The sequence below is a fragment of the Hydra vulgaris genome, chromosome 02 (genome assembly GCF_038396675.1).
Source record: "Hydra vulgaris chromosome 02, alternate assembly HydraT2T_AEP".
Classification (NCBI taxonomy): Eukaryota; Metazoa; Cnidaria; class Hydrozoa; order Anthoathecata; family Hydridae; genus Hydra; species Hydra vulgaris.
The window spans coordinates 71,368,018-71,394,376 of record NC_088921.1 but is presented as its reverse complement, the minus strand read 5'-3'; the positions used below and the strand labels follow the sequence as shown (position 1 = coordinate 71,394,376).

General features: G+C 24.9%; 2 protein-coding genes across 2 annotated transcripts; one reads left to right on the top strand and one right to left on the bottom strand.

Annotated features, from left to right (window-relative positions):
- Positions 1-13,866: 13,866 nt before the first annotated feature.
- LOC136077150 (uncharacterized) lies at positions 13,867-17,011 on the top strand. Its single transcript, XM_065791854.1, has 2 exons — positions 13,867-14,132; positions 14,241-17,011. The coding sequence occupies exon 2, from the start codon at positions 15,597-15,599 to the stop codon at positions 16,356-16,358; it is 762 nt and encodes a 253-aa protein (XP_065647926.1). The 5' UTR covers positions 13,867-14,132; positions 14,241-15,596; the 3' UTR covers positions 16,359-17,011.
- LOC136076284 (telomere-associated protein RIF1-like) lies at positions 16,360-22,133 on the bottom strand. The gene is made up of 5 exons (XM_065789757.1): positions 22,012-22,133; positions 18,550-20,806; positions 17,964-18,071; positions 17,583-17,868; positions 16,360-16,442 (listed from the first exon to the last, which is right to left on the bottom strand). The coding sequence occupies exons 2-5, from the start codon at positions 20,221-20,223 to the stop codon at positions 16,360-16,362; spliced, it is 2,151 nt and encodes a 716-aa protein (XP_065645829.1). The 5' UTR covers positions 20,224-20,806; positions 22,012-22,133.
- Between the last annotated feature and the right edge of the window lie 4,226 nt (positions 22,134-26,359).

The following is a 26,359-nucleotide window of genomic DNA, read 5'->3' as shown; positions in this document are numbered from 1 at the left end:
TATATATATATATATATATATATATACACATATATATATATATATATATATATATATATATATATATATATATATATATATATATATATATATATATATATATATATATATATATGTATATATATATATATATATATATAGTATTTAGGCTATGGGATCATCCATAAATAATGCCAGTAGATAAAGGGGCAGTGTAAGTTTAACAATAATTGACAATGGGGAGGGGATGTTGAGACCAAAATAATGTCAATTAAAAAATGGAATTAAAAAAAAAAGTAAAATATTTTATTTTAAAAAAAAGTAAAACAATTTATGCTAGCTATGAGCAGGTTTTAGAGGTATTTACAGCAACAATGTGGTCTAAAAACTTCTTGCTTTTGTTGCTTGAAACTGTAGAGGATCATAGGAAAAACAATTTAAATTCAGAAATTAGCTTGCTTATCTGAAAGAACAATTTATGTTTTTTTTTTACTTTTAGTACAGTTGAGAATAAATGTATAACTGAACCAGAAAAAAATTGATGGTATATGCATTTTTTATATTATATTAACAATTCAGATATACCATCATAATATGATAACAAAAACTGACATCATTTTCAATGGGAGATGGCAAAAAAAATTGACTGAGTTTGATAAAGGGTAAAGGTGTTCAATAAACCGGGTCATCATCTGACATCATTATGCATAGATGACCCTATGATTTAGGTAAAATAAGTAATCAATTTGCCATATTTCTCTTTAGAAAGTGTAAGAAAAAAACATTGTTATGCTGAGAACCTACCTATTGAGCAAGCTTTGACCACCTATGTGACCACTATGTATATATATATATATATATATATATATATATATATATATATATATATATATATATATATATATATATATATATATATATATATATATATATATATATATATATATATATATATATATATATATATATATATATAATTATATATATTATTTTTACTTTATTTACAAAACCATTTGATTTATAACAAACCCCTACAAAGCTTACAATAATTCAGTTAAGATTCAATCCGAGTTATTGAAACGTAATAAATTTAACATGAATAGAAAAGTAAAGCTGTCATCATTTAAAATATAAAGGGTGTTGTCAAAATATGTTGAAAATAAAATTAAGTTACTAATAAAATCACGTTCAACAATGATAAACATTCTTTCTGTAGTAAAAAATAGTACAAACAGATAAATTTGAACAAATAAATATAAAATTAACAAAAACAATGAATAAATAAGAACTTGAACTTTAACTAAATCTTGAATTTGAATTAATTGGTACTAATTTGTTCAAGCATAACCTTAAAAAATAAGTTTTTATAACAAATTATATGTATAACTAGTTATACATATAGTTAACTATCAGGAGTTATATGTATAACTATACGCATTTTAAATAGGTATGTTACATGAAATTTTTAAATTCATAAAGTTCTAGGTTGTTATATATCATTAAAAAGAGATTTATTTCATTATTCCAAAAGTGAAAAAATTTTCAAAATCGAACCACCCTACAAAAAGTTATGACGTTTTAAGTACCGATTTTTTGATATTAGGATTTGTTGAAGAAACTGTGGTCAAAATAAAGTTTTTATTAACTAAAACTATTATAACTTAATCAATTCTTATCCAAAAGTTTACATCTTGGTATCAAAAGATGGATTCAAGAGTTATCTACAAATTTATAAAGGTTTCTAGATTACGGGTGCATCCGGGGGTAAGAGGGGGCACAAAACCACCATCAATACCGGCAATAAAGACTAACAGTATTCGTAAAAAAGTGGTTTTTTTTTAATGAAAATATAAATTTTTATATACAAGATGTTTTGTAATTAGCTATCTGACCAAAGTCAAATATAGAAGTTTTATCATTGTCTTTGGGTGGATGTAAGGGTGATGGTTTCAAACACCCTATTGTCAAAAATGACTCTTTTTTTTAATAAATATTAATCTTTATAATTAAAAAGAAATCTAGTATCAAATCAAAAATTATATTTTACTACTTCACATCACTAGCAGTGCACCCTTTGTTTCAAGGGGTGTAGATGGGGAAGGGGCGTATCATCACCCCCCCCCCCTCTTTCACAACCTAAAAAAAATTATATTTTTAATGAGATTCGAAAAAATATTTAAATTTAATTAAAATAATAAACTTTAATATAAAAACCTCTTTTACCAAAATTCAAAATACATCACATAATGCTTAGTGATAGTTATAGATGGTTCCCCCTCTGACCTGAAAAAATTTTTAAAAACAAAAAATGTTTTATAATATTATTTTAATTAGTTTACATCTTGGCTTTTAGTTAATGATTAAGATATTAAATTCCATTAATGAAACTATATAATAATCATTGTTAACAATAGACACGACGTGAATGTAAGCTAGATCCATCTATCAAAAAAAAGTTCCACTACTCACTTTATATTTTTACAAGTTCCACTACTCGCAGTAATTTTTTTTGTGCTAGTTCCACGAGTCGCTGTAAATTTTTTTTGCTAGTTCCACGAGTCGCTGTACATATTTTTTGCAAGTTCCACGACTCCGTGTACATATCTTTGCAAGTTCCACTACTCACTGTACATTTTTTTTGCAAGTTCTACTACTCGCTATAATTTTTTTTGCAAGTTCCACTACTCGCTGTAACTTTATTTGCAAGTTCCACTACTCGCTGTAAATTTTTTTTGCAAGTTTGACTAGTTGCTGTATATTTTTTTTGCAAGTTCCACTACTTGCTGCATACTACATATATATATATATATATATATATATATATATATATATATATATATATATATATATATATATATATATATATATAAATTAGTAAAAAACACTTATCTAACTTTTTCTTCAACTTGAAGCTTCACCATTGCTGGATCATCAGGAGGAGTTCCTGAGAACTCTTCCTGATGATCCAGCAATAGTGAAGCTTCAAGTTGAAGAAAAATTTTGACAAGTGTTTTTTACTAATTTATTATTGCTCTGCTCTTTAAGAACATTGAGCACTCTATTTGTAAAATACACTAACATAATTTACATATATATATATATATATATATATATATATATATATATATATATATATATATATATATATATATATATATATATATATATATATATATATATATATATATATATATATATATATACATATAGTCAAAAAATAGTAAAATCATGTAGTAAGATAATAAAATGCATGTCCAATTATCAAAAAATATTGGCAACATATTCACATTAGTAAAACATCAACTCAATGAAAACATCAACTACAATGTCAGCAACCAGCTGGAACTTTTTCATATAATAGTCAACAGTTTCAGAATCATTTTCTTTTCTAGTCCAGTAAGAAATAGTAATAGCCTTACTATGTTTTTTTTTAAGTTTTAGTATTCTGCTATTGTGCAAGACGGTCATTGCTCTATCGGAATCATATCGGAATAGTATGTATTAAATATATATATATTATATTATAGTATATATTTAATATATACTATAATATAGTATATATTAAGTATATAATATAGTATAAATATAATATACTATAAATAGTATATTAAATTGAATATACTATAAATATATTATATATGTCTATATATTTTTAGACAAATATTAGTATATTACTAATATATGATATAATCTAAATACGTAAAAAAGCAATATATTATATTATTATATGATATAAAGCTTTTTAAAAATGTAATAGTATGATTGGACTGAGCAAAAAACATGTATTATTGATTTAATATATAATAAATGCTATTTTGATATTGATTTTTTATAAATGTAATATTAGTACTTATATCACAAAATCACTTTATAGAAAAATCACATAAATTTTTTAATAATTAATATTATTGGCTTTTAAAAAGGAATATTCAATACCCTTCAGTACCCCCCTTCTCCCCCAAACAGAAGACGGGAAAACAAAATTTAGGTACCAAAAGTGAGGGTAAAAATAGGGTATCTGCTAGTTAAAATAAATTCTTGAAATTTGGCATGTGCATAGAAAACGTATAAACTTAAAAAAAAGAATAGGATAGAAAAAAAAAAGATAATATCTTCAACATTTACTAAGCACAAGAAGTACAACACACTTTTTGATATCAATAAATAACTCTTTAACTTTCGTCAATATAATAAAAAAATACTCTTTAAAAAAGTTCAACCATTCTACTTTTAAAAAAACTTCTAAGTTAATATAAAATTCTAAAAAAATATGCTACAAAACATCATCCTACCATACTGCCTAAACGCCAAGTTTTAAAAACGTGGAACAGTTTTTTAGCACAAAAATCGGTTCCGTAAAACGCGGGATGTAACATACCTATTTTAAAGCATATTATTTTATTTAAACATTACTTTAGATCATATTACTTTGAAAACTGGAGCCTGAGGCTTTATTCTCAATAACACTGTGGTACTCCAGATTAAAAATTGAAAAGTTTCTGTAAATATCTATTTTTAAATATCTGTTTTTGTTTCTTAATGTAGTTCGTAAGTCCCTTAAGTCTTAAGGACCTTATTATATCTAAAGTTAAAAGTTTTGGAGTATAAAAAAAGTTACAGAAACCCATCTCCATCCTATTTTTTTCTTTTTTTAATAAAAAAAATTGAAAATTCATTAACTTTCAAACCTGTATTTCTTTGTGGGACACTGCAGTGTTCCATGCATGCAAGATTGGTTTTTGACAACATTTCAACTTGCATCAGTTGTTTGCAAATAATTTACTCAAGATCTATATTCAAATAACTATTATATTATCCTAATAATAAGTCTATTTGCACAAATCTTAATCTTATTTCTATAAAGAAAGATAAACATTATTCGTGGTACTTACATACTTGCTTGCCATTCTCTATATTAATATAAAATATTTTCACACAATATAAACGTAACGCAATGCAATGTCTTAAATTGCAATTTAAAATTTTTTTTTTAGTTTTTAAAAAAAAAATTTTTTTTAGTTTCCAGCTTTCAAATTAATTCCCATGCAAATCCCACAGGAAACCCACGGTTTTATTTTTCACTGGGTCAGACCAGCCAGTAAGCAAATTTTAAAAAGTGAGACTTTCATTTTCTTTTCCAGTCAGCAACAATTTTAATGGCGCTCTTGACGTGATACCAACTTGCGCCGGCCGTGTAAGTAACAGAGGTGGTTACAACCATTTTAAAAATGAAATATCTTAAAAAATGCAATTTATTAAAAAAAATTTTAAGTTGACCTAAAAATTGTATAAACTCCCTAATTATGACTATTACACAAAAATAATTTTTATGATGTGAAGAGGTTAGATCTCCAAGAATTTATTCATTTGTCTTTACGAATTTCTGTAAGTTACAATTTACAGTTGTAATTTGCTAAATTTAAAGGTTTGCTTTTCAGAGTTTTTCAGGTTTTTGAAGAGAAATAGTTTTCGATTTATACTTAAACTATATGTAATAATAAAAATAATTATGTGAAACAAATTCATAAAAATAGATGGTGCAATATTTTTTTTAAAGTTAGGTTTTGTGCCGGAACTATATTCGGATTTCCTTTATGTAACACCTCTAATCATTTTTTGATGTAAAAACTCGTAAATTAGTTAGCTCTACATTCTTAAAGCGCTAATATATTTATTTACGACAATTAGATTGTAAAATTAAGACGATAAAAGTTTTTTATTAAACTTATATTGTTTAATTGAATAACTGTTAAACTATTTATTTTTATTTTAAAAATTGTAAAAAATAAATTAACTTATTATCCATTCGATATAACGACGGATTTTTTATAAGATAAACTAAGCAGTTGACTTAGGTCTGCTTAAAAAAAAGGCTCGTAATTATAATCTGAAACAAATATATAAAAGATATAGATATATACTGTATTAAATTAAAAAGAAAAATAATAAATGAAATAGCATATATTAGTTAAATATTTTGTTACTAATATTGTTTAATATTAGTAATTTTATGATTTAATTTAAACAGAAAAAATGGTTTATCAAAATACAACTTACAAAAAAAATTTGGTAGTGAAATGCCTAAATTTATGGGCCATGACATTTTAATAAAAAAATGACATTTTAATAAAAAAATGATATTTTAATAAAAAAAAAGCAGTTAAAAAAGTCCTTTTGAAAAGACCCTCAGTTGGCATCAAATGAGGCCCTCGAAGTGTCTCTGCCTAAAGCCTGAAATACTTTAATCCGTCATTGGTTCTGTATGAAATTATTTTTTATTAAAATATCAGCTGTTTTAACCAAGTTATTCTGCTAAAAATCCGATTGTTATTTAATTCAGTAAAATATCATTTGGGGCAATACATGTACAGACAAAACATTTTATTTACCTATTTTTCACAAATCAAATATGGTTTTTGATATTTCTGAAATTTAAAGGAAATTTAATGAATGTCTTTAAATTGATTTGATTGTGATAACTTCATTAAATTTCTCACCTCAACAAATTTTATGCAATGCCCTTATTAAAACCTAAAAGTAATGGTTTTCTGCTTCATACTAGATAAATAGTTCTTCTAAACAGTATCTTTAAATTTATTTTAAGAAATTAAATTACTTTAATTAAACTGTCAAGTAGTATTACGTTTTCTCCAAATCAAAACGGTGGCAAAACAAGTTTAAGTTTTTTATCCAGTCAAACGACATACGAGTATTACTCAGATGAGGAGAAAACTTCAAAATGGGTATACAATGAATGTAGTAATAACTGATCTAAAAAGTACTCAAGTGAAACATCAAAAAGTATACTAGGTTATCATCTTGAACATGCTTACGAAATTATAAAAGAAAAAGAAGCGAAACATTAGTGGTTTATCAAAAGAAAATAGCAATAAGATTAATAGAAGTCTTTTGATATTCATTGTTGCCTATTGTGTTTCATTTATGTTGATAGATAGCGTTACGGAAAATTTTAGAAAAATTCAAGGTAGACGATAAAATAATGAGTGTAGTATCCGACAACGCCAGTAACGTAAACTGTTTAAATTCTTGAAAAGTTAGTTTAAACATTCAACCAATAAGATGCATGGGGCATGTTTTGCAATTAGCAGTAAAATATGTCATAGATTTAGTTGAAAAAGGTCAAAATGATAGTTCATCTAAATTCTTTTTTATTGCAAAAACATTAACTAAGTGCAGAAAAATTGTTTTTTTCTTTCAGGCAATACTTATGCAACATGTTCTTTAATTATTCCAAGTATAAAGTACCATGAGAAGCAACTAAATAAGAAAAAAAGTGTAGTTTTAAAAACGTTTTAAAAACTTATTAAAACAAATATTACAGTTTTTTAAACGTTTTAAAAACGATCTGTGCTTACTGGGTAGGGCATGAAGGCTTAAATGGGAAAAAAGAAACAAGAAAAGCAAAAAGAAACTATTTTACATAAGAACATTTTTTTTAATTTATTGTAAAAAATTTTTTTATTTATTTTTACTCTGTGCGCAAAAATCCTCGCTACGCCACTGCATCTTTATATTTGTTGAGCAATTTTTAGTACATCTCATTATCGGTACGTCAGATTTACAGAATTCTTTTACTGTTAGAAAGATATCTTAACCTGGGACCGATGCTATAAACAATGAAACGAATTTGTCGGAAAATTTGTTTCTTAGTTTTTTTAGTTTATTCGTTTAAAATTTAAAACTTAGTTATTTTAACGTAAAAAAATGCGTAAACTTGCAATTTTCTCGCCGTCTCAGTAATAATTTGGTCATTGCTACGTAATAAATTATGTACGTTAACGAATGGAAAAAATACGTCGCTAAAATGACGAAATAATACGGCATTAAAAATCAACTTCTAGACATAGAGCAAACTAGAAGTATTTATATGTTCATTTTGTTGTCAAAAAAAGGATGTTTCGCAAAAAAACAAGATAATCGGATCCTGGAAACAAAAAACGTGTGAAAATCATTATTAGACAACAGGCGGACATCCACGGATTATAAATCAAACTTATATTATTAATCTACATATTGAACAAATTATTTTAAGACACGCATTATTGAACCACCATGGACCGCAAAAGTATTTAATTATTTAAGTGAAATTTTAATTAAAAAAGTACTTTAAATATATCATCATTTAAAATCAATTTATTTGACATCCTACGTCTGAAATAGTGTTGCAATAACTCATTTGAAAGATAATGTATGAATTAATTTAACTAAGCAATAAAAGGAGAGGTTTAGAATCATTAACTATTTTATGCTTCTTTGTAACACAAAAAATAATCTTTAATTTTTTTGAAAAAAAAAAAACTTGATTTAAATCAAGGTGGTTTAGTAATGGAATTTAAACACGCGTATGCGTCATATTTTGTTCAAACGTTTATAAAAAGAAACGATCGCGGTTAAAAAAGGATTTTTTACTAAAGTTGTATACACTTTAAACTTTAATTATTTGTGGATAATGCTAAATTATCTCTACGAAGTATTAATTAGGTATGGTAGGTTTTACCAAAGCTATCATTTAAATAATTTCAGGAGGAGAAAAGATGTGGAACTAAAGTGAGACTTCGCTGTTTTTTTGGGAAAGTTTAACCTGTGCTTACATTAAGGTCTATATTTTGGAGTTGCAAATTTTTTAGTCATTACCTTTAGTTTTTTTTTAAAATTTAGTAGTGTGTGAATTATTTAAAATTAAAATTATATTCTGGTTACTTTTTTTTGTTATAATTTAATGCTTTTAAAAATTGATAAGTTTTCTTTTTATTTGAACGTTTAAAAATACTGACAGAAGTAATATTTACGCTATAACACCGCCATTTATATTCTGAAAACCCATTTGAAATATCTGAAAACCCTTTTGCAATGTTTCATAAAATTACTTTAAGTATCTGCAATTTTTTTCTACTTAGGCAGAGTTTTTTGTTGATATTTTTTTACAGTTGGGTGGTTATTTATGAAGTGCTTATTCATTATACTTTTGAGTTTACGTGTTCCTTTTATGTGCTAGTAGATACTCTTCATGCTGTTGAATTCAGCATGAATACTCTCTGCACCCAGTTCTCTATAAGTACCAAGTCTTACTCCCCATTTCCTAATGAAATATGCATGATATTCAAGCATATGAAGCTTAGGTGTAATTGAATCATTTGGTCAATTATCACGGAAGTGTCTCATAAAATCTTCAATTTGATTTTCTGTGAATATATAATGATAATAATGTAATTAATAATAATAATAATACATGTCATACCAAGATTTTGAACGTTTTCTTTGTTAAACTGCTTGCAGGAGTTAATAAGCTTGTCGCAAATCCCAAACTTATCAAATAGGATTTTAAAGTTCTGACAAAGTTCAATAGTTTCTTTGTGTCAAGTTCAATTACAAGCTTTGGTATTGTGTTGCATAGTTTCCAGGATACTTTTCATCTAATATTGTTTTTTAAATAAAATTATAGTTTTTTAAATAAAAATAAAAGTTATATATGTTAAATTACACTTTCAAATTACACTTTTTTCATATATATATATATATATTAGATATACATATACATATCGACTGTATAGAGCACAAACGTAGCATGTCCAAAAACCAAAATACGGAGAAAAACGGATTTCAATTTTCAAAGTATTTGCTAAAATCAAGATATTACACTTGTGTTTTGTGTTATATCTAATGATGGGTATCATATTACAAATGTCCTCTACAAGCTTATGTTACTGCCAATAAGAATATAGTAAAACATTGATTTTATAAAAATGTGGACATACTACGTTTGTGCTCTATACAGTCGATATAAACAAATACATACTCACCTTACCTGTTTAAATGTACATTTTTTTTTGATTTGGAATAAACGTCTAACGACTATATGGTTAGTTTACCTTTAACATTTTGTTAAAATGGTTATCTACAAAACTTTTTCCATGGTATGCTTTTCTTTCCTAACAAATTGAATACCTCGGGGAGTTTATTTACTAATGGACCAAATGACATCTTTACATGGTCAGTTTCTTTCGTTATTTTCAGTTCTGAGATCAATGAATATAAATATTGGAATTGATCCTCATATAAATACAAAATACAGTTATAAATACAAAATACCAAAATAAAAAATATTAGAAATAACATATCTATTAAAATCCGAGCAAAAGGTATTATTTATGATTTATATTTTTAGTTTTCTTTTTTTTTCTCTTTAAAGTGAATTATGCGTGGTTCAAATACTAGCTTCATATATTCTTCATTTTCAGAGTGAGATAATAATAATAATATATATTGCATAATAATAATATTGCTCTGAAAGCAATGTAGATATTTTAAGACGTATTATGATATTTTTTTCATAAGAAAAATTATGAACCCATAAACTGTTTTTAACGATCGCAATGTTGACAAAGTAAATTTAAAAAAATCCGCAGACATATTATTATTGTTGGACTTAAATTAACTGAATTTAAAATTTAACCCCCAAATATTTTTTAAATTTAAAATTAAATTAAAATTAAATTAAAATTAAATTAAAATTAAATTAAAATTAAATTAAAATTAAATTAAAATTAAATTAAAATTAAATTAAAATTAAATTAAAATTAAATTAAAATTAAATTAAAATTAAATTAAAATTAAAAAATTAAAAATTAAAATTAATTAATATTAAAATTAAATTAAAATTAAATTTAAATTAAATTTAAATTAAATTAAAATTAAATTAAAATTAAATTAAAATTAAATTAAAATTAAATTAAAAATTAAATTAAAAAATTAAAAATTAAATTAACTTAAATTAATATTAAATTAATATTAAATAAAATTAAAATTTTATTAAATTAATAATTAAAATTAAATAAAAATTAATATTAAATAAAATTAAAATTAATATTAAATAAAATTAATATTAAATATTAAATTAAAAATTAAATTAAAAAATTAAAAATTAAATTAAAATTAAATTAAAATTAAATTAAAATTAAATTAAAATTAAATTAAAATTAAATTAAAATAAAAATTAAAATTAAATTAAAATAAAATCAAAATTAAATTAAAATTAAATTAAAATAAAAATAAAAATTAAATTAAAATAAAATAAAATTAAATTAAATTTAAATTATAATTAATTTAAAATTAAAATAAGATTAAACTAAAATTAAATTAAACTAAAATTAAACTTAATTATTAAATTTAAATTAAATTAAAATTAAATTAAAATTAAATTAAAAATAAATTAAATTGAATTAAATCAAAATTAAATTAAAATTAAATTAAAATAAAAATAAAAATTAAATTAAAATAAAATAAAATTAAATTAAAATAAAATTAAAATTAAATTATAATTAAATTAAAATTAAATTAAAATTAAATTAAAATTAAATTAAAATTAAATTAAAATTAAATTAAAATTAAATTAAAATTAAATTAAAATTAAATTAAAATTAAATTAAAATTAAATTAAAATTAAATTAAAATTAAATTGAATTAAATCAAAATTAAATTAAAATTAAATTAAAATTAAATTAAAAATTAAATTAAAATAAAATAAAATTAAATTAAAATTAAATTAAAATTAAATTAAAATTAAATTAAAATTAAATTAAAATTAAATTAAAATTAAATTAAAATTAAATTAAAATTAAAAAATTAAAATTAATTAATATTAAAAATAAATTAAAATTAAATTAAAATTAATTTAAAATTAAATTAAAATTAAATTAAAATTAAAATTAAATTAAAATTAAATTAAAATTAAATTAAAATTAAATTAAAATTAAATTAAAATTAAATTAAAATTAAATTAAAATTAAATTAAAATTAAATTAAAATTAAATTAAAATTAAATAAACTATCTACAAAGAGAGTTTCTAATTTTTGAAGATTTTCAATATTTATTTAAAAAAAAAAAAATGTATAATTTAAAAAAATCTATATTATTATACAATAAAATATATATCATTATATAGTAATAGAAAAATTAAAATATTTAATTTTTAATTTTGTGTTAGGCTATGTTCTTCAAACAATAAAATACTAATCGCATTTGCTTGCGGTAAATTGGGTCATAAGAAAATCAGAACAAAAACGTCGTTGCATCGTAATGTTTTGAAGTTTTTTATTTTGAAGTATTACAAACAATATTAATAATTACAAATCACAAACACAATAGTTAATAATTACAATAATAATAATTACAAATTAAAATATTATTAATTGCAAATATTACTAATTACAAATGTATTACAAACAATATTAATAATTACAAATGTTATCTTAACTTGCTAGCTTGTATTGATGATTTATTAGAATAAGGTCAGCTATTATATATATATATATATATATATATATATATATATATATATATATATATATATATATATATATATATATATATATATATATATATATATATATATATATATATATATATATATATATATATATATATATATATATATATATATATATATATATATATATATATATATATATATATATATATATATATATATATATATATATATATATATATATATATATATATATATATATATATATATAAATCCCGCATGGGCTTTTAAGAGCCACTCCGCCCCTGCGAATGCAGACAGTTTTTTAAAATAACTGGTTTATACATAATACCATTACAAATATAACAGACACAAAGATGTACATGTGGGTTAAAGTTTAGGTTAATGTCTTGTAGTTTTAGATTTAAAGTTGGTAGAGATAAAAGTTTAGCTTGTTTGTTATTTATTGAATGTTGAGTCCAAATTTTTTCATAAGCATTACTTAAGGGGCTTCCCTTTACAGTTTTATTTGGTTTTTTCCTTTATTTACTTTGAAGCAAACACATTCACATTTCTTGCAATAGCTAATCCAGGTTCTTAATTTAAGATTAGTAAAAAAATGCAATTCTATTCTAATTACATGGTTTGTTAAAAAAACGCTACAATTTCCAAGATTTTCTCATAATTTTTTTAATTTTGTTATGTGAGACTCAGTCATTTTTATATTTATTTATAGACAAATAATAGGATTTTATGTACACTGTTTTTAAACTTAAAAAAGTAACCCAAGTCTAATTTTTTTTTTAAAATACACAGAAACTCTTGTTGTTTTAAAATATATTAGGTTTTAAAGCCTAAAAATTTAAATAAGCGCCTAATTATTCAGTTTTAGTAGTATACATAGCCATAAAATCAAGTCTGAGATACTAAAATTTAGAGATTTAAATGTTGTGAAAAAAAACATTTTCCATGGCCATATTTAAATCACTTTAAATTATGGGATATCAATTATAGATCTTTATAGCAAAGCTATAAGCTACTTTTTCAGAATATGGTTAAAAAAAATTGCAAAATAAAATCAAAATAGCGATATCTTTTTACATAAAGTTGCGCATGCGCAATATAAAATGCCGCAATTGTTTAATATTAAACCACCGTGAAATCAACAGCTTAAAATGCAAACCCATAGTTAATATAAAAATAAATATAGATATAAAACCTTCATCTGTAACATACAAAATGGTGTGACTGAATGTCATGCTCAATTTTTTTTTTACTTTTGTTTACTACTTGGCCAGGGTTGCCAGATTCTGTTCGATATGTGGTAAGCATATATACATAATAAAGAGCTTTATTAGGCTACAAGTAAAAGAGCCTTTCATCAGAAATACCACAAATTACGTGGATTATCTTAATTTACCATATAACTTTTTACAGCAGCTTTGTAGAGTTTTGTGCATGCGTATAGAGATATTGCGTTTTTATGAATTTTTTGGACCCAAAAAAATTGTTAACGCATTAACTTAGAACTTTTTTCAAAGTTCGTAATAGGGTTAGGACTATTGTAATTGTAATCGTAAAAATTAAATACAATTAGGGTAAAGGAAGGTATGTTCGTGATATATGTAATTTCGTGATATTTCGCTCGGCATTTGTAGCGAACATACCTATTAGTCAAAAACATCGAAATTGCGTCAAATGGTACCCCGGGGTACTACTGTCGATTCACAAATAGTCGTTGGGTGCGTGTGATACGTCAATTGTTTACTATCAGTTTGTACATTCTTTAGCATTATTTAACGTGCGTTCAGCACATTTGTTTGGAGTACTTGTCCAACATTTTTATTTCCAGACTTGTGTTTTAAGGTAAGTAAATTATTTTTATTAAATATTAAACTAGAAAAGATGCTTGATTTAATGGTAAAACTTTTGTTTTTTTATTAACTTCCTATAACTTATGATTCCTTATCGCAGTTACACATTTTCTTAACGTTTTCACCTCAAATGAATTTACATTTTTAATCATGTTTCTTTTATTAAATATAATGACATTAAAAATTGTTTTAAGCACGATATAACTATATAGTTAAATGATAATAATATCTTTCTCTATACGAATCTGCAAATATTTTTGCAGTAAAGCCTATCACGAAATTACCTACTATCACGAAATTACTTACTATCACAAAATTACATTACTGTAGAAACTAGTTAAATAGGACTGGGTCCTAGTCAATAATGCATTGCGCGCGAGAACGTTTTATATTATATATATCGTTCTCGAAAAGGATGATGGCGCTGTTAAGTTGTTGTTATTGAAATATATTATCTTCTCGTACTTATTATTTATTAAGAATCCGTTGGTGATTTTTAAAATTAACTTACAAAATTATTTTTTTAATTTATCTTAATCCTATTTTATTACATATATATACTTTATTAATTATTTAAAAATATTTTGTGGTATTTAGATCTTTAAGTATAATGTCAAAAAAAGGTTCATACAGAAAATATGCCAATTTTGAATTGGTAGCTGCCGCTAAAATGGTCAATGAACAAAAAATGTCTATTTACAAGGCAGCAAAAATCAATGGAGTTCCATGGAATTCACTTAAAGATTTTTTGAAACGTGGTAATGTTGAATTAGTTCCAAAAATGGGAAGACCATATGCACTTACATCAGACCTTGAAATACAAATATTAAACTATATCATAAAGATGCAAGAACTTGGCTTTGGTTTGACTGTGTTACAGGTAAGAAAAATAGCTCACAAAATAGCCACTACAGCTGGACGTGGATCTTATTTCAATGAAGGTAATGAATCTGCTAGCAAGTGGTAGTGGGTGAATTTCAAAAAGAGGTATAATCTTACACTTAGAGTTCCTGAAAATCTTGCTGCTTATAGGGCATCGATGGCTAACAGTCATATGATCAGTGATTTTTATTCAAAACTTGATTCATTAATGATCCAATTAGGTATTAAAGATATGCCTGGCCGCCTTTGGAATTGTGATGAAACTGGACTATCTTATGTAGTAAAGCCTAATAAAGTAGTCACTGCTATTGGTAAACGTTATGTTTATAAAAGAACTTATGCTGATCGTGGAGAAACGCATACACTTTTAGGATGTGTATGTGCCAATGGATCATGGATTCCACCTTTAATTATATTCAAAGGCGTTAGATGGAACGATAATCTTAAAGCTGATTGTTTACCAAACTGTATGGTAAAATTATCTCCAAAAGGATGGATTAATAGTGACTTATTTTTGGAATGGTTTAAATTTTTTATTGATTCTATTCCAAGTGAATGACCTGTGATATTATTCATGGATTCACATGCATCACACATTAACATGGATGTTATATTACTTGCAAAAGAAAATGAAATATATTTATTTACATTTCCAGCTCATACTAGTCATTTATTACAACCACTAGATGTAGGAATATACAAGCCACTTAAGTCAAACTGGGCCACTAGCTTAAATGACTTTATGAGGGAAAATCCTGGAGAAAAACCAAATCGGACAACTTTTCATACAATATTGAATCCAGCATTTATTAAAAGCTTTTCTAAAAAAAATATAGAAAATGCATTTAAAAAAAGTGGCATTTGCTCTTTAAATAAAAATGCCATTCCTCCAGAAGCAATAGCTCCATCTCAATTGACAAACAGAGAGATTCAAAGTACAGAAATTCAACCACACAGTAATACTGCTATACAAACATTGTTAACTATTCCATCTGTAGAGCCAAACACACCTAACCCTAATAGGCCAAAAAGGGATTCAAGTGCAAAGTGTCTGACTCCTCCTGATCAACCTATTCCATTAACTTCAAAGGATTCTATTCCTGTATGTTCTAAAAAAAGTAAAAAAAATAAAAATGCTTCAAAAGATGATGATTGGGAGTGCGGTGTTTGTAAAAAAAGTTACAACAGTGATGTAAAAAAAAAAAAAGGAAAAAAATGGGTGCAGTGTTCCTATTGTTTAGTACCTTATCATGAGAGTTGTCAAACATATGAGGACATTGGTGAAGTATTTATGTGTGATACATGTTGTCAACAAGAATGTGATTTAGAAAAATAAGTTAATCAGATATAAGTATGGTTAATATTATAGTTATCATATTAAGAGTTTTTTGTAGGTCTGTTATTTTATTTTCTAAGCTACCTATGTTAAAAGTATATTTTTTTTATATATAAATATAAAGTAATGAAAGTATTATTATAATTTTGTTAACTTATAAGCCTGACTATATTTTATGAACTGCCTGACTATATTTTATGAAGCCTGACTATATTTTATGAAGCCTATGAAGACTATATTATGAAGACTATATTTTATGAAGCCTGACTATATTTTATGAAGCCTGATTTATATTTTATGAACTTAAAGTCTGATTGAATAGTTATGAATTCAAAACAAGTGTTGATATTTTTTGTTATATTATTCCAGATGTTATACTTAATTAATAAAGAAAAATTTAAATATTATTGTGTATTCACGAAATTACCTAACCACTATCACGAAATTAAATATCATATCACAAAATTACCTAACTTTTCTCAATGACTTTTGAGCCTTTATAAAAACTTATCAAAGGACTTAAAATCCCAAAACTGCATAGATTCTAGTAACTTTACTCTATGTACATCAAACAATTAAAGTAATTAAGTAAAATTACTGAAATTGACTTTGTAATTACACATCTAGTTAATTTATCACGAACATACCTTCCTTTACCCTACACATTAAAATATAATAATATTGTATTGTAATATTACAGTTTAGAACCACCCTAATATATATATATATATATATATATATATATATATATATATATATATATATATATATATATATATATATATATATATATATATATATATATATATATATATATATATATATATATATATATATATATATATATATATATATATATATATATATAATAACAATAAAAAAGAAACAACTTTTTCTGATGTGGTTGAATATTTAAGAAAAATTAGAGCATTTTTTTCAACCCTATTGGTAACTCTATCTATATGAGATGGACTTGTTAAATAAGAACTTAATAATTTTTAAATTAAATTATTTAATTTTTAATAATTTTTAAAATAACTTATTTTATTTGTATCAACTCAAAAGATTGTAAAAACTGTAAAAATTGATAAAGATCCATTTATAGATAAAAGCTTTTAATTTGATTTAACATTATAAAAGTCTTTTAAAGTTTTTTTTTTTTGCATTTTTTACCTTTACAACCAAATTTAATTCATAAAAAAATTAAAACAAATCAATAGCAACCTGTTGGAGCCTTCATTACAAGAGGAGATTTGGGTAGAATTTTTCCTTTTGCATATGTTCGTAATGCATTACGTACAGTGGTTACTTTTGGTGAACGAATAGGTAAATTTTCAATTTGCATTTCTGTGAGTGAACTCAAATCACCAATTGTTAAGATATTTTGCGCGCTAAAGTTTAGCTGACCAATGCCACGTGAAAAAGTAAGAGATGGAAAAATTCTTTGAATTGGTGCTGAGCAATTGGCCAACTGTGGATATATTGCAGATTTTTTACAAAAGTCACTTTTCTAAAAAAAAAATATTTAAATGGTAAAAACTAAAAAATGGGAAAAATATAACTTTTTCCTGAAACATTTTTAAATAAACATAAAAGATATCTTGCCTTTTTAACCATTGTATAACCTTTATCAGAAGATTCATTAAAAGGTTTTGCCAAATCATCAAGATCATCTTTGGAATCAGAAGATACTTGAAAAGTCACATGTCTTGACTATATAGTAATCGAAAAAAGCATTTTGTCATAAGCCTTATATAAATGGTACATAACCTTATATAAATGGTGCATAATCTTATATAAATGGTACATAACCTAATGCCAAATAAATCAATTTGTAAAAATTATACTTTAAGGAAAGTAAGAGATTTTTGCTATGCGGCTTAAAATTGATAGATTTTATTCAATTATTGTTGCTTAGGTAAACAATAATAAAAAAAACCTTGAGATACCAGTAAAATGAAGAGACTTTCTCTTTAAAATCTTAATTGACATAACTAGATCTTTGATAAAATGATAAATAGTGTGTGTATAGATGGATACATGCATACATACTACTATATTATAATATACATAATATTATATTATTTTCAAACAGATAGAACATTACTTGATGATTTTTGTCATATAAAACACATAAATTTAATTACCAACACAATTTAAAATGTTTTAATAAAAAAGTATATTCAAAAACCTTAGTTATTGGTGGTGAAGCCATGTTAGGTTTCTTTTTAAGAATCCCATTAGCAGGTGACATTTTGTGTGATGGAGTTAGCATTATTGTTGGACTCAAACGAGGCGTTTTTATAATAGCAATCTGACAAACAGGACTACTAGGAGATAACAATGAACAAGATGAAGACTTTATATCAACTTGATTAGAGTTATCAATTTGCAGGTCATAAGGAATATTAATTTGTAGATGATTAGGGGTATCAACTTTATCAGGAACCTCTTTACTATTATCTATTGCTGCTATTAGAATCACCTGATCTGTCATTGGTTCAAGATCACATTTAACTGTCTCAGCATTTTCATCTGTAGTCTTTTCTTTGTTTTCAGTAAATTCTGACAGTAATGAACTTGAAAGTTTCATATCGACATCATTTGTTACTTGTATTATTGCTTCTTTTACACATTCAATATCACTTTCATTTTTTGTTTTATTTATAAGTTCTTGATTTAAATTTTGATTAAAGTCAAATATATTGCAATTTATACTGTCTTCAAAATAATTCATTTCAACAAGTGAATTTATTCTTTCTTCCTTGACATTACTGATTAATGGAGGGTTATTACTTTGATTTGCCATGCTTTTTTCATTGTCATTCACAAAACTTAAATCATATTTTTTGCGCTTGTTTTGAGACAGTGTGGGTCTTCCTCTCTTTCTTTTTAAATTTGTCTTCACTTTGTTTAAGATTAGCTTTGACTCAGGACTTTTTTTGATTTCAGCATTTTTTAACTTTTCAAGAAACTCGTTAGAACATTCATTTTTTTCTTTATCAATTTTTTCAATAAGTTGAGCTGTGTTTTTTTGAGCTGTGTTTTTTAAACCTGTATCATCGATCTTTTCAATTTTTTTTCTTTTCTTAATTTTTGATGAAACTCTGAGATTTTCAGATTGTCCTTCATGGTTTTTATTGTTCTGTTTGTCTGTAGTAAGCCACTTTTCTTTATCACAGCTTATAGCTAATTTTCCACTTTCTACTGTTTTATGCAGTTTACCAACATGACGTTTTACAGAACTCGGAGATTCATTTTTGGTTATGGCTGGTGAAAGAATTGAAAACTTTATCTTATTTGGACTTTGAGTTGATGCCTGTGAAGAAAGAATAATTTCAGGTGATAATGAATCTGTGGAAGGATTATCAGGAAGGATATCCATTGATAATGGATTAACATCTTTTGTATTTAAATTATTACAACCTAATTCCTCAGCTTCACTTATAAGTTTGTTTGTATCAGTAAAAATATTTTTATGAATAGGCACTGCAACATCATTAGGTTGGTTACAACTATTATCTGACTCTTTGAAATCAGGGTTACCATTAGATATATTTGTTACAACGATGGTCATGTTATTGTCTGATTCAGATAATGAAGATGTTTGGACCAAGGAATCTTGAGTAAGCGTGTTTAAAAGAGTACCATCTTGTGATTGATCAAGGTTGTTGTACATAGCAGGGAAATTATGACGCTCTCTCAACTTTTCTTTTTGGTGATCAGTAAGTATTCTCCTGCGTTTAGGTGATTCACAAATCTCTATAAAAACATTTGAGTTTTTAGGTGCAATCTTTGTGTGACTCTCTTTTAATTGTGATATTGGAGAATTGAACAATTTTGTTACAGGACTTTTTTTCAACATTGGTGAACATCCATCTCGAAAGAAAACTACCAAATATCTTGACAGGTGAAACAACAATAGGTGATTTAGATTTTAAATTTGGTGACAAAGAAACCAATGGACTGTTTGAAAATTGTGTTATATCTTCATGGAGATCTGGTGAAGGAATGCGATCAATAAAGTTTGGTAAAATGAGATGAACCTTAGAGGAATAGTTTAAAAAAGTTGTTTTCAAATCATCAGAGTAATCAAGAACAGCTGTTTTAGCAAATGTATTATTCCAAAATTTAGCAGCTCTAGTGCGTAATGATTTTCTGTCACTTTTGAAACATTCAATTAAAAAAGGTTCAAATAATCGTAGAAGATCAGAATGAAAAATATTTTGAGAAATTATTTCAAATGTCGAGAATATGGTATTGATCATTTTTTCAATGTTCATGTTGACTTTGTTAGAATACTTTGCACACAAACTAAGCACAGTTGCTAGCGATGGTACTAATAAGCGAGACCATTCAACCAAAAGAGTAGAGTTATTAACAGAGACATAAAATTTTTCAACTAAGTCAAACAACCGCAAAAAGGTTTTTTCGTAACCACAACTTTCCTAAAAAAGGTATACAATAAAATCTTAATGAACCTACTTACTAAATAACTTTACTTTAATTTAACTAAGACAAAATCAAAATATTTAATGTAAAGAAATACTTTTTAAATATCATAAAAACAATAAATTTACAAAACCATAACTACGGATAAATGACCAACACCTGTTATTTTGTTGTACCAGTATAATAACATTTCTATGCAACACAACACTCTCTAAGCCACAAATTACCTTTTATATGCAATAATTTTTTATTGAATAATAATTAAATAAACACTTTTATACAACATGACACTCAAATACGCATAAATACTATGACATAGAGGAGCACACAGTACTTTTTAAATCTCATTTATACTAAAGAAAAGAGTTTTTTATAAAATTATTGAATGTAGTATTAAAAAAGTAATTTGCAGCATTGTTCTCACTACTCCTATTTCAGTATAACATCATCAGTAATATTTTATGCGCACCTAAATACACAGTATTTTTATTCATATATATATATTTGAATAAAAAACTGGGTATTTAGGTGCGCATAAAGAATTACTGATGATGTTATATATAAATGACATCATCAGTAATATTTTCTATTACAAAATATATATATATATATATATATATATATATATATATATATATATATATATATATATATATTAATCATGTATTAACTATGATATTTTTTTACATGTATAAATTATACTAGCATTATACGAAATAACAGTAGTGTACTTACATAGAGCATAGAGCAGAAAATGCTGGTGTAAATACACAAGTGATTAAGTATAAGTTTATATATTATACTTTATATATTAGGCAATTGACATAAAAATTAGGCAGAGAAAAAATTACATTTAAAAAATAGTAAAATAACCTTTTAATAGTTTTTTAAAAGATTTAAAAACCTTTGAAAATATTTATTATTTTTTTTTTTTTAGGTGCCCCAAGAAGTCCTTACGGTCTTGTCACAGAGCACCGCGGAAGTGCATTAAATTGAAAGTTTTTAATTTAAAGTGCATTAAACTATTCATAAAAATATTTAGTAATTTAAGATTTAAATGAATTTTAAGGTGAATACAATTATTTCTAACTAGCTTGAAATAATTATAATAAAAAAGTACATTATTACTGAGTTGAGTATGAGTTTTGAACTTGTACTTTTTAGTAAGTTAATTGTAGCTAAATACTTAATAAAATATTACCCCCTTCTCTACTTTTTGTGACATCATATTTAGTAAAAAAACTATTGTATTTCCAAATGATTTTAGATTTCCAAGAGGGTTTTTTCTTCGTTTGTTTAACTTTGAAGGAGTTAAAGAAAGTAGCAGCACTCCCTTGCGAGTCAGGCTATTTGTCAGTCGATGTAGCAGCACTCCCTTGCGAGTCAGGCTATAAGATAGTCAATGTAGCAACACTCCGCGCATGATTTACAGTAAAAAAAATAAAAATAAAAACATTTTATTAAAAAAAAATAAAAACATTTTATTAAAAAAAATAAAAATAAAAACATTGTTTATATTGTTAAAAACATTCAGAATGTTTTAAAAACATTCAGAATGTTTTTAAAAAACATTCTGGTCAATTAAATTTGCGTTTTTGTGGTTTTTTTAAAAAACGATTAATTTGTAATTAAATTAATGGTTTTTACTTTCGTCCAACACGGAAATGTTGGACGAAAGTCAAAAGTAATTAAAAGTGACGTATGTGTTGGCGTAAGAATCATTTTTTTCCTTCCGCTCTTCCCAAAGCCAACAAACTATAGAACTATATATATATATATATATATATATATATATATATATATATATATATATATATATATATATATATATATATATATATATATATATATATATAAATTAATAAAAAACACTTAACTTTTTTCTTCAACTTGAAGTTTCACCATTGCTGGATCATCAGAAAGAGTTACTAAATCTCAAAAAAAATTCAATTTATAGAAAAAAATATTTTACAGGAAGTTATGAATTATTATAAAAAAAAATTTAATTACTATATTTTATTGGTTAACGGGAAGTTACAGAAAGTAATTATTAAATAAATTTCTTTGGAATGGGGTTAGTTTAATTTGGTCATTTGTTTTTATAATTTTTTAAGAGATATTTATTTTTGTGCCTACATTTAAAAATTAATTCAGATTTTTTATTTAGTAAATTTTCCTGATTTAAATGAGTAATTATTTCAAATTTTTCTTGCAAACATGGCATACATTTTTGGAAATGTTATTATAGGCAGGAGCAGATTTTAGAATGGACCATTGTAAATTAAAATCTTTATTTTTTTTTTTCCAATCTGAATATATTTTGACAGCATAGCCTCTTTTGAATATTTTTTGTGTTTAAACGATTGTTTGTGGTTGGCATAACGTTGTTTATCAGGGTTATTTTGTGAGGAAACAATGCACTTGTAAATTACATTTTTCGAAAGGCATTTCCCATTTAGAGGGCAATTAATTTTTCGTTTACAATTACAATAATCAGTGTTTTTTTCTTTTATATGTTCATTTTTATTAATTAACGCGTAGTTGCGGCCTTTTATAATTCTTTCTAAATTTTTTGTACAACTATAACTTACTTTAATGGTATTTCTGTTAAAAATCTTATGTAATTTATTAGAGGGAGGAAAATGTTTGTCTACTAATTTTAGAAAAATTTTACCTATTTTTGTTGAAAAATTTTTGCTGTACGGGGGTTGAACCAAATTATGTTTCTATTTCTATTACACTTTTTTGCAATTTCCTTTTCAAATTTTAGCTCGAAATTTTGAAAGCCACTATTTTTAAGGGCATCTTCATAAACGCGTTTAGAGGAGTTAAAAATATTTTCATTAGAGAGTTTTGGTTTAGCCTATTGTTATTGAAAACAAAATTGGAATTTGTTTAACAATTTGAGGGGGATGGTTCTATTTATATTATACAGACCGTCAGATTAGGCTTTTTGTAGGGCTTATAGGAACTTTCTGAGAGGTTAAATGTGACATCAAAAAAATTCACTATTTTTAAATTTATGTTTATTTCAATTTGGAAGCCAATGTTTTTAAGAAAAAATTTTAGAATATCTTTTTTAATTTTATTGAGTCGTGGCCCTGATTTTTTTATGCAATTATCATTAAACCGTCGTCAGAAGACCTAATTGATTAATTAGGATTTATTCAGCTAGGGCATTTAAAAATATATAACCTAGAGTTATAAATTTTTGCTCCGTCGTAACTTCCCATTGTTACATCAAATAAAAGAACGTGCGTTCTCTTCTCCTTCAGTCTTACGTTTCCTTATTAAGAGAGTAAAGTTTTTGGCCAGTGCTGGACTATAATCCAGTGTCCTCAGTACTTTATATGGATTTTCAAATTTATTGTTTTATTTAAAATTTCTGCTGTAATTAGGGGTAGAAAATGTCATTCGGACTTTCATTTGCCTAGTATTGACTTCTTTTATACTATTTGGATTAAAATATGTGGCATTTAAGATCTATAACATGTAGTATTTTCCACCTATATCCCATGTAGGATTTACCACATAAAACCCCTGTGGGATTTACCATATGAAACCCACATGGGACAAAATAATAATCCCCATTTGGGTTACATATGGTAAAAACCCACGCGTATCCCATATTTGATTTACCATATGGAATCCATGTGGGATTTACCATATGAAACCCACATGGGACAAAATAATAATCCCCACATGGGTTACATATGGAAAAAATCCACACGTATCCCATGTGCGCTTTTTCACTGGGGAAAGGTCTACATTTCCTGACTGACTTATCTAACAAAATTAAATTTGCCAACTATATGAACTAAAAGTTAATTGATGGGGTTTCACACACTTCATATCCAACCACCCCACTTCTTCACGCCGGCATCTCGTTAAATTTCTGGATATTTTATTATTTTTATTTTTGCGGTATTTTGCGATACAGTGATCATGTATTAAAAAACTTTTTTTTTGAAAATTCTGATAGAATTTTAATTAAAGTTCAAATAAAAAACAACGTTTATATAACAAGTTTCTTAAAAAAAAAACTCTTAAAAATGAAACTAATTACAAAACCTATAAACGGCTATATGAATCAGTTTTAAAACGCTCAAAGAAACATTACTATTCAGAACAATTATTTAAACACAAAAATGATTCGAAAAAAACATGGCAAATTATAAAGGAGGTAATCGGTAAAAAACGTTTATACGGTAATTTACTTCCGAAAAATCTTTTAGTTAATAACAATTGTATTGTAAATAAATCCTTAGTGGCCGAAACACTTAATCAGTTTTTTGTAAATATAGGTCCTATTTTATCATCAAATATAGCAACTTCTAAAATACACTTTAAGTCTTACGTAACCTCAAACAACATTAGTGTTATTTCTAATCCTAAACTTACGGAAAATGAATTATTAGACGCAGTCTCTTTGTTAAAGCCCAAGAAAAGTGTAGGTTTCGATTCTATAAGTAGTAATGTCGTTATTAAATCGATAAAATACATCACAATCCCATTATTACATATTTTTAGTTTATCTTTAAAACATGGTGTTATTCCAGAAAACCTAAAAATTGCAAAAATCATTCCAATTTTAAAATCAGGCAATCCTTCTGAAGTTGCAAATTATCGTCCAATCTCAATTCTTAATTGTTTTTCTAAAATATTAGAGCGAGTTATGTATGATAGGCTTTATTCTTTTTTAAATGTAAATAATATTCTTTACCATAAACAATTTGGATTCAAATCTGGCCATTCCACCGATCATGCAATCATTCACCTTGTTCAGGACATATTTAAATCGTTTGATGAAGGCAAGTATACCCTTGGTCTTTTTATCGATTTAAGTAAAGCTTTCGACACAGTCAATCATCAAATCCTTCTATCGAACTCAAAAGTTATGGTATAAAAAATACTAACTTGTCCTGGTTCGAGAGTTATTTGACTAATAGGAAGCAGTATATAGTTTATGATGAAGGAAAAACTAATTATGAGACAATTACATGTGGTGTTTCTCAAGGATCAATTTCTTGTTTATATAAACGATTTAAATAAATTTTCTAACATTTTAAATACAATTTTATTTGCAGATGATACCAGCTTGTTTTATTCCAATAAAGATATCAATATATTATTCCAAACATTAAACAAAGAACTAGACAAACTAACCCAATGGCTTAAATCAAACAAGTTATCTTTAAATATTACTAAAACAAAATACATTTTATTCCATCGCCTACATAAAAAAACAGATATTTCCTTAGAACTTCCGGACCTGTTTATTGACAATCAATTAATAAAGAGAGAGCAATCAATAAAGTTTTTAGGCGTGTTTCTAGACAAAAATGTAACCTGGAGGGAACACATAGGTGTAGTTGAAGATAAAATATCAAAAAATTTAGGTAGAATGTACAAAGCAAAGCAGTTAAAACATCGATCTTGTTTAAAAAACATTTACATTTCTTTTATTCATTGCTACTTAAGTTATGCGAACATTAGGGTGGAGTGAATTTTAGTTTTTTTTACAATTCGTTTAGTCTGGGTGTGCAAAA

What these genes read in the sequence shown, in the direction of transcription:
- LOC136077150 (XM_065791854.1), top strand. Translation starts at nt 15,597, where the DNA reads ATGGATTCACATGCATCACACATTAACATGGATGTTATATTACTTGCA.
- LOC136076284 (XM_065789757.1), bottom strand. Translation starts at nt 20,223, where the DNA reads ATGTTGAAAAAAAGTCCTGTAACAAAATTGTTCAATTCTCCAATATCA. An exon ending in CTTCACCACCAATAACTAAG is followed by an intron (nt 18,072 to 18,549) that starts GTTTTTGAATAT and finishes ATTACTATATAG; the next exon opens with TCAAGACATGTGACTTTTCA. An exon ending in TGTAATGAAGGCTCCAACAG is followed by an intron (nt 16,443 to 17,582) that starts GTTGCTATTGAT and finishes CTTTTAACATAG; the next exon opens with GTAGCTTAGAAAATAAAATA.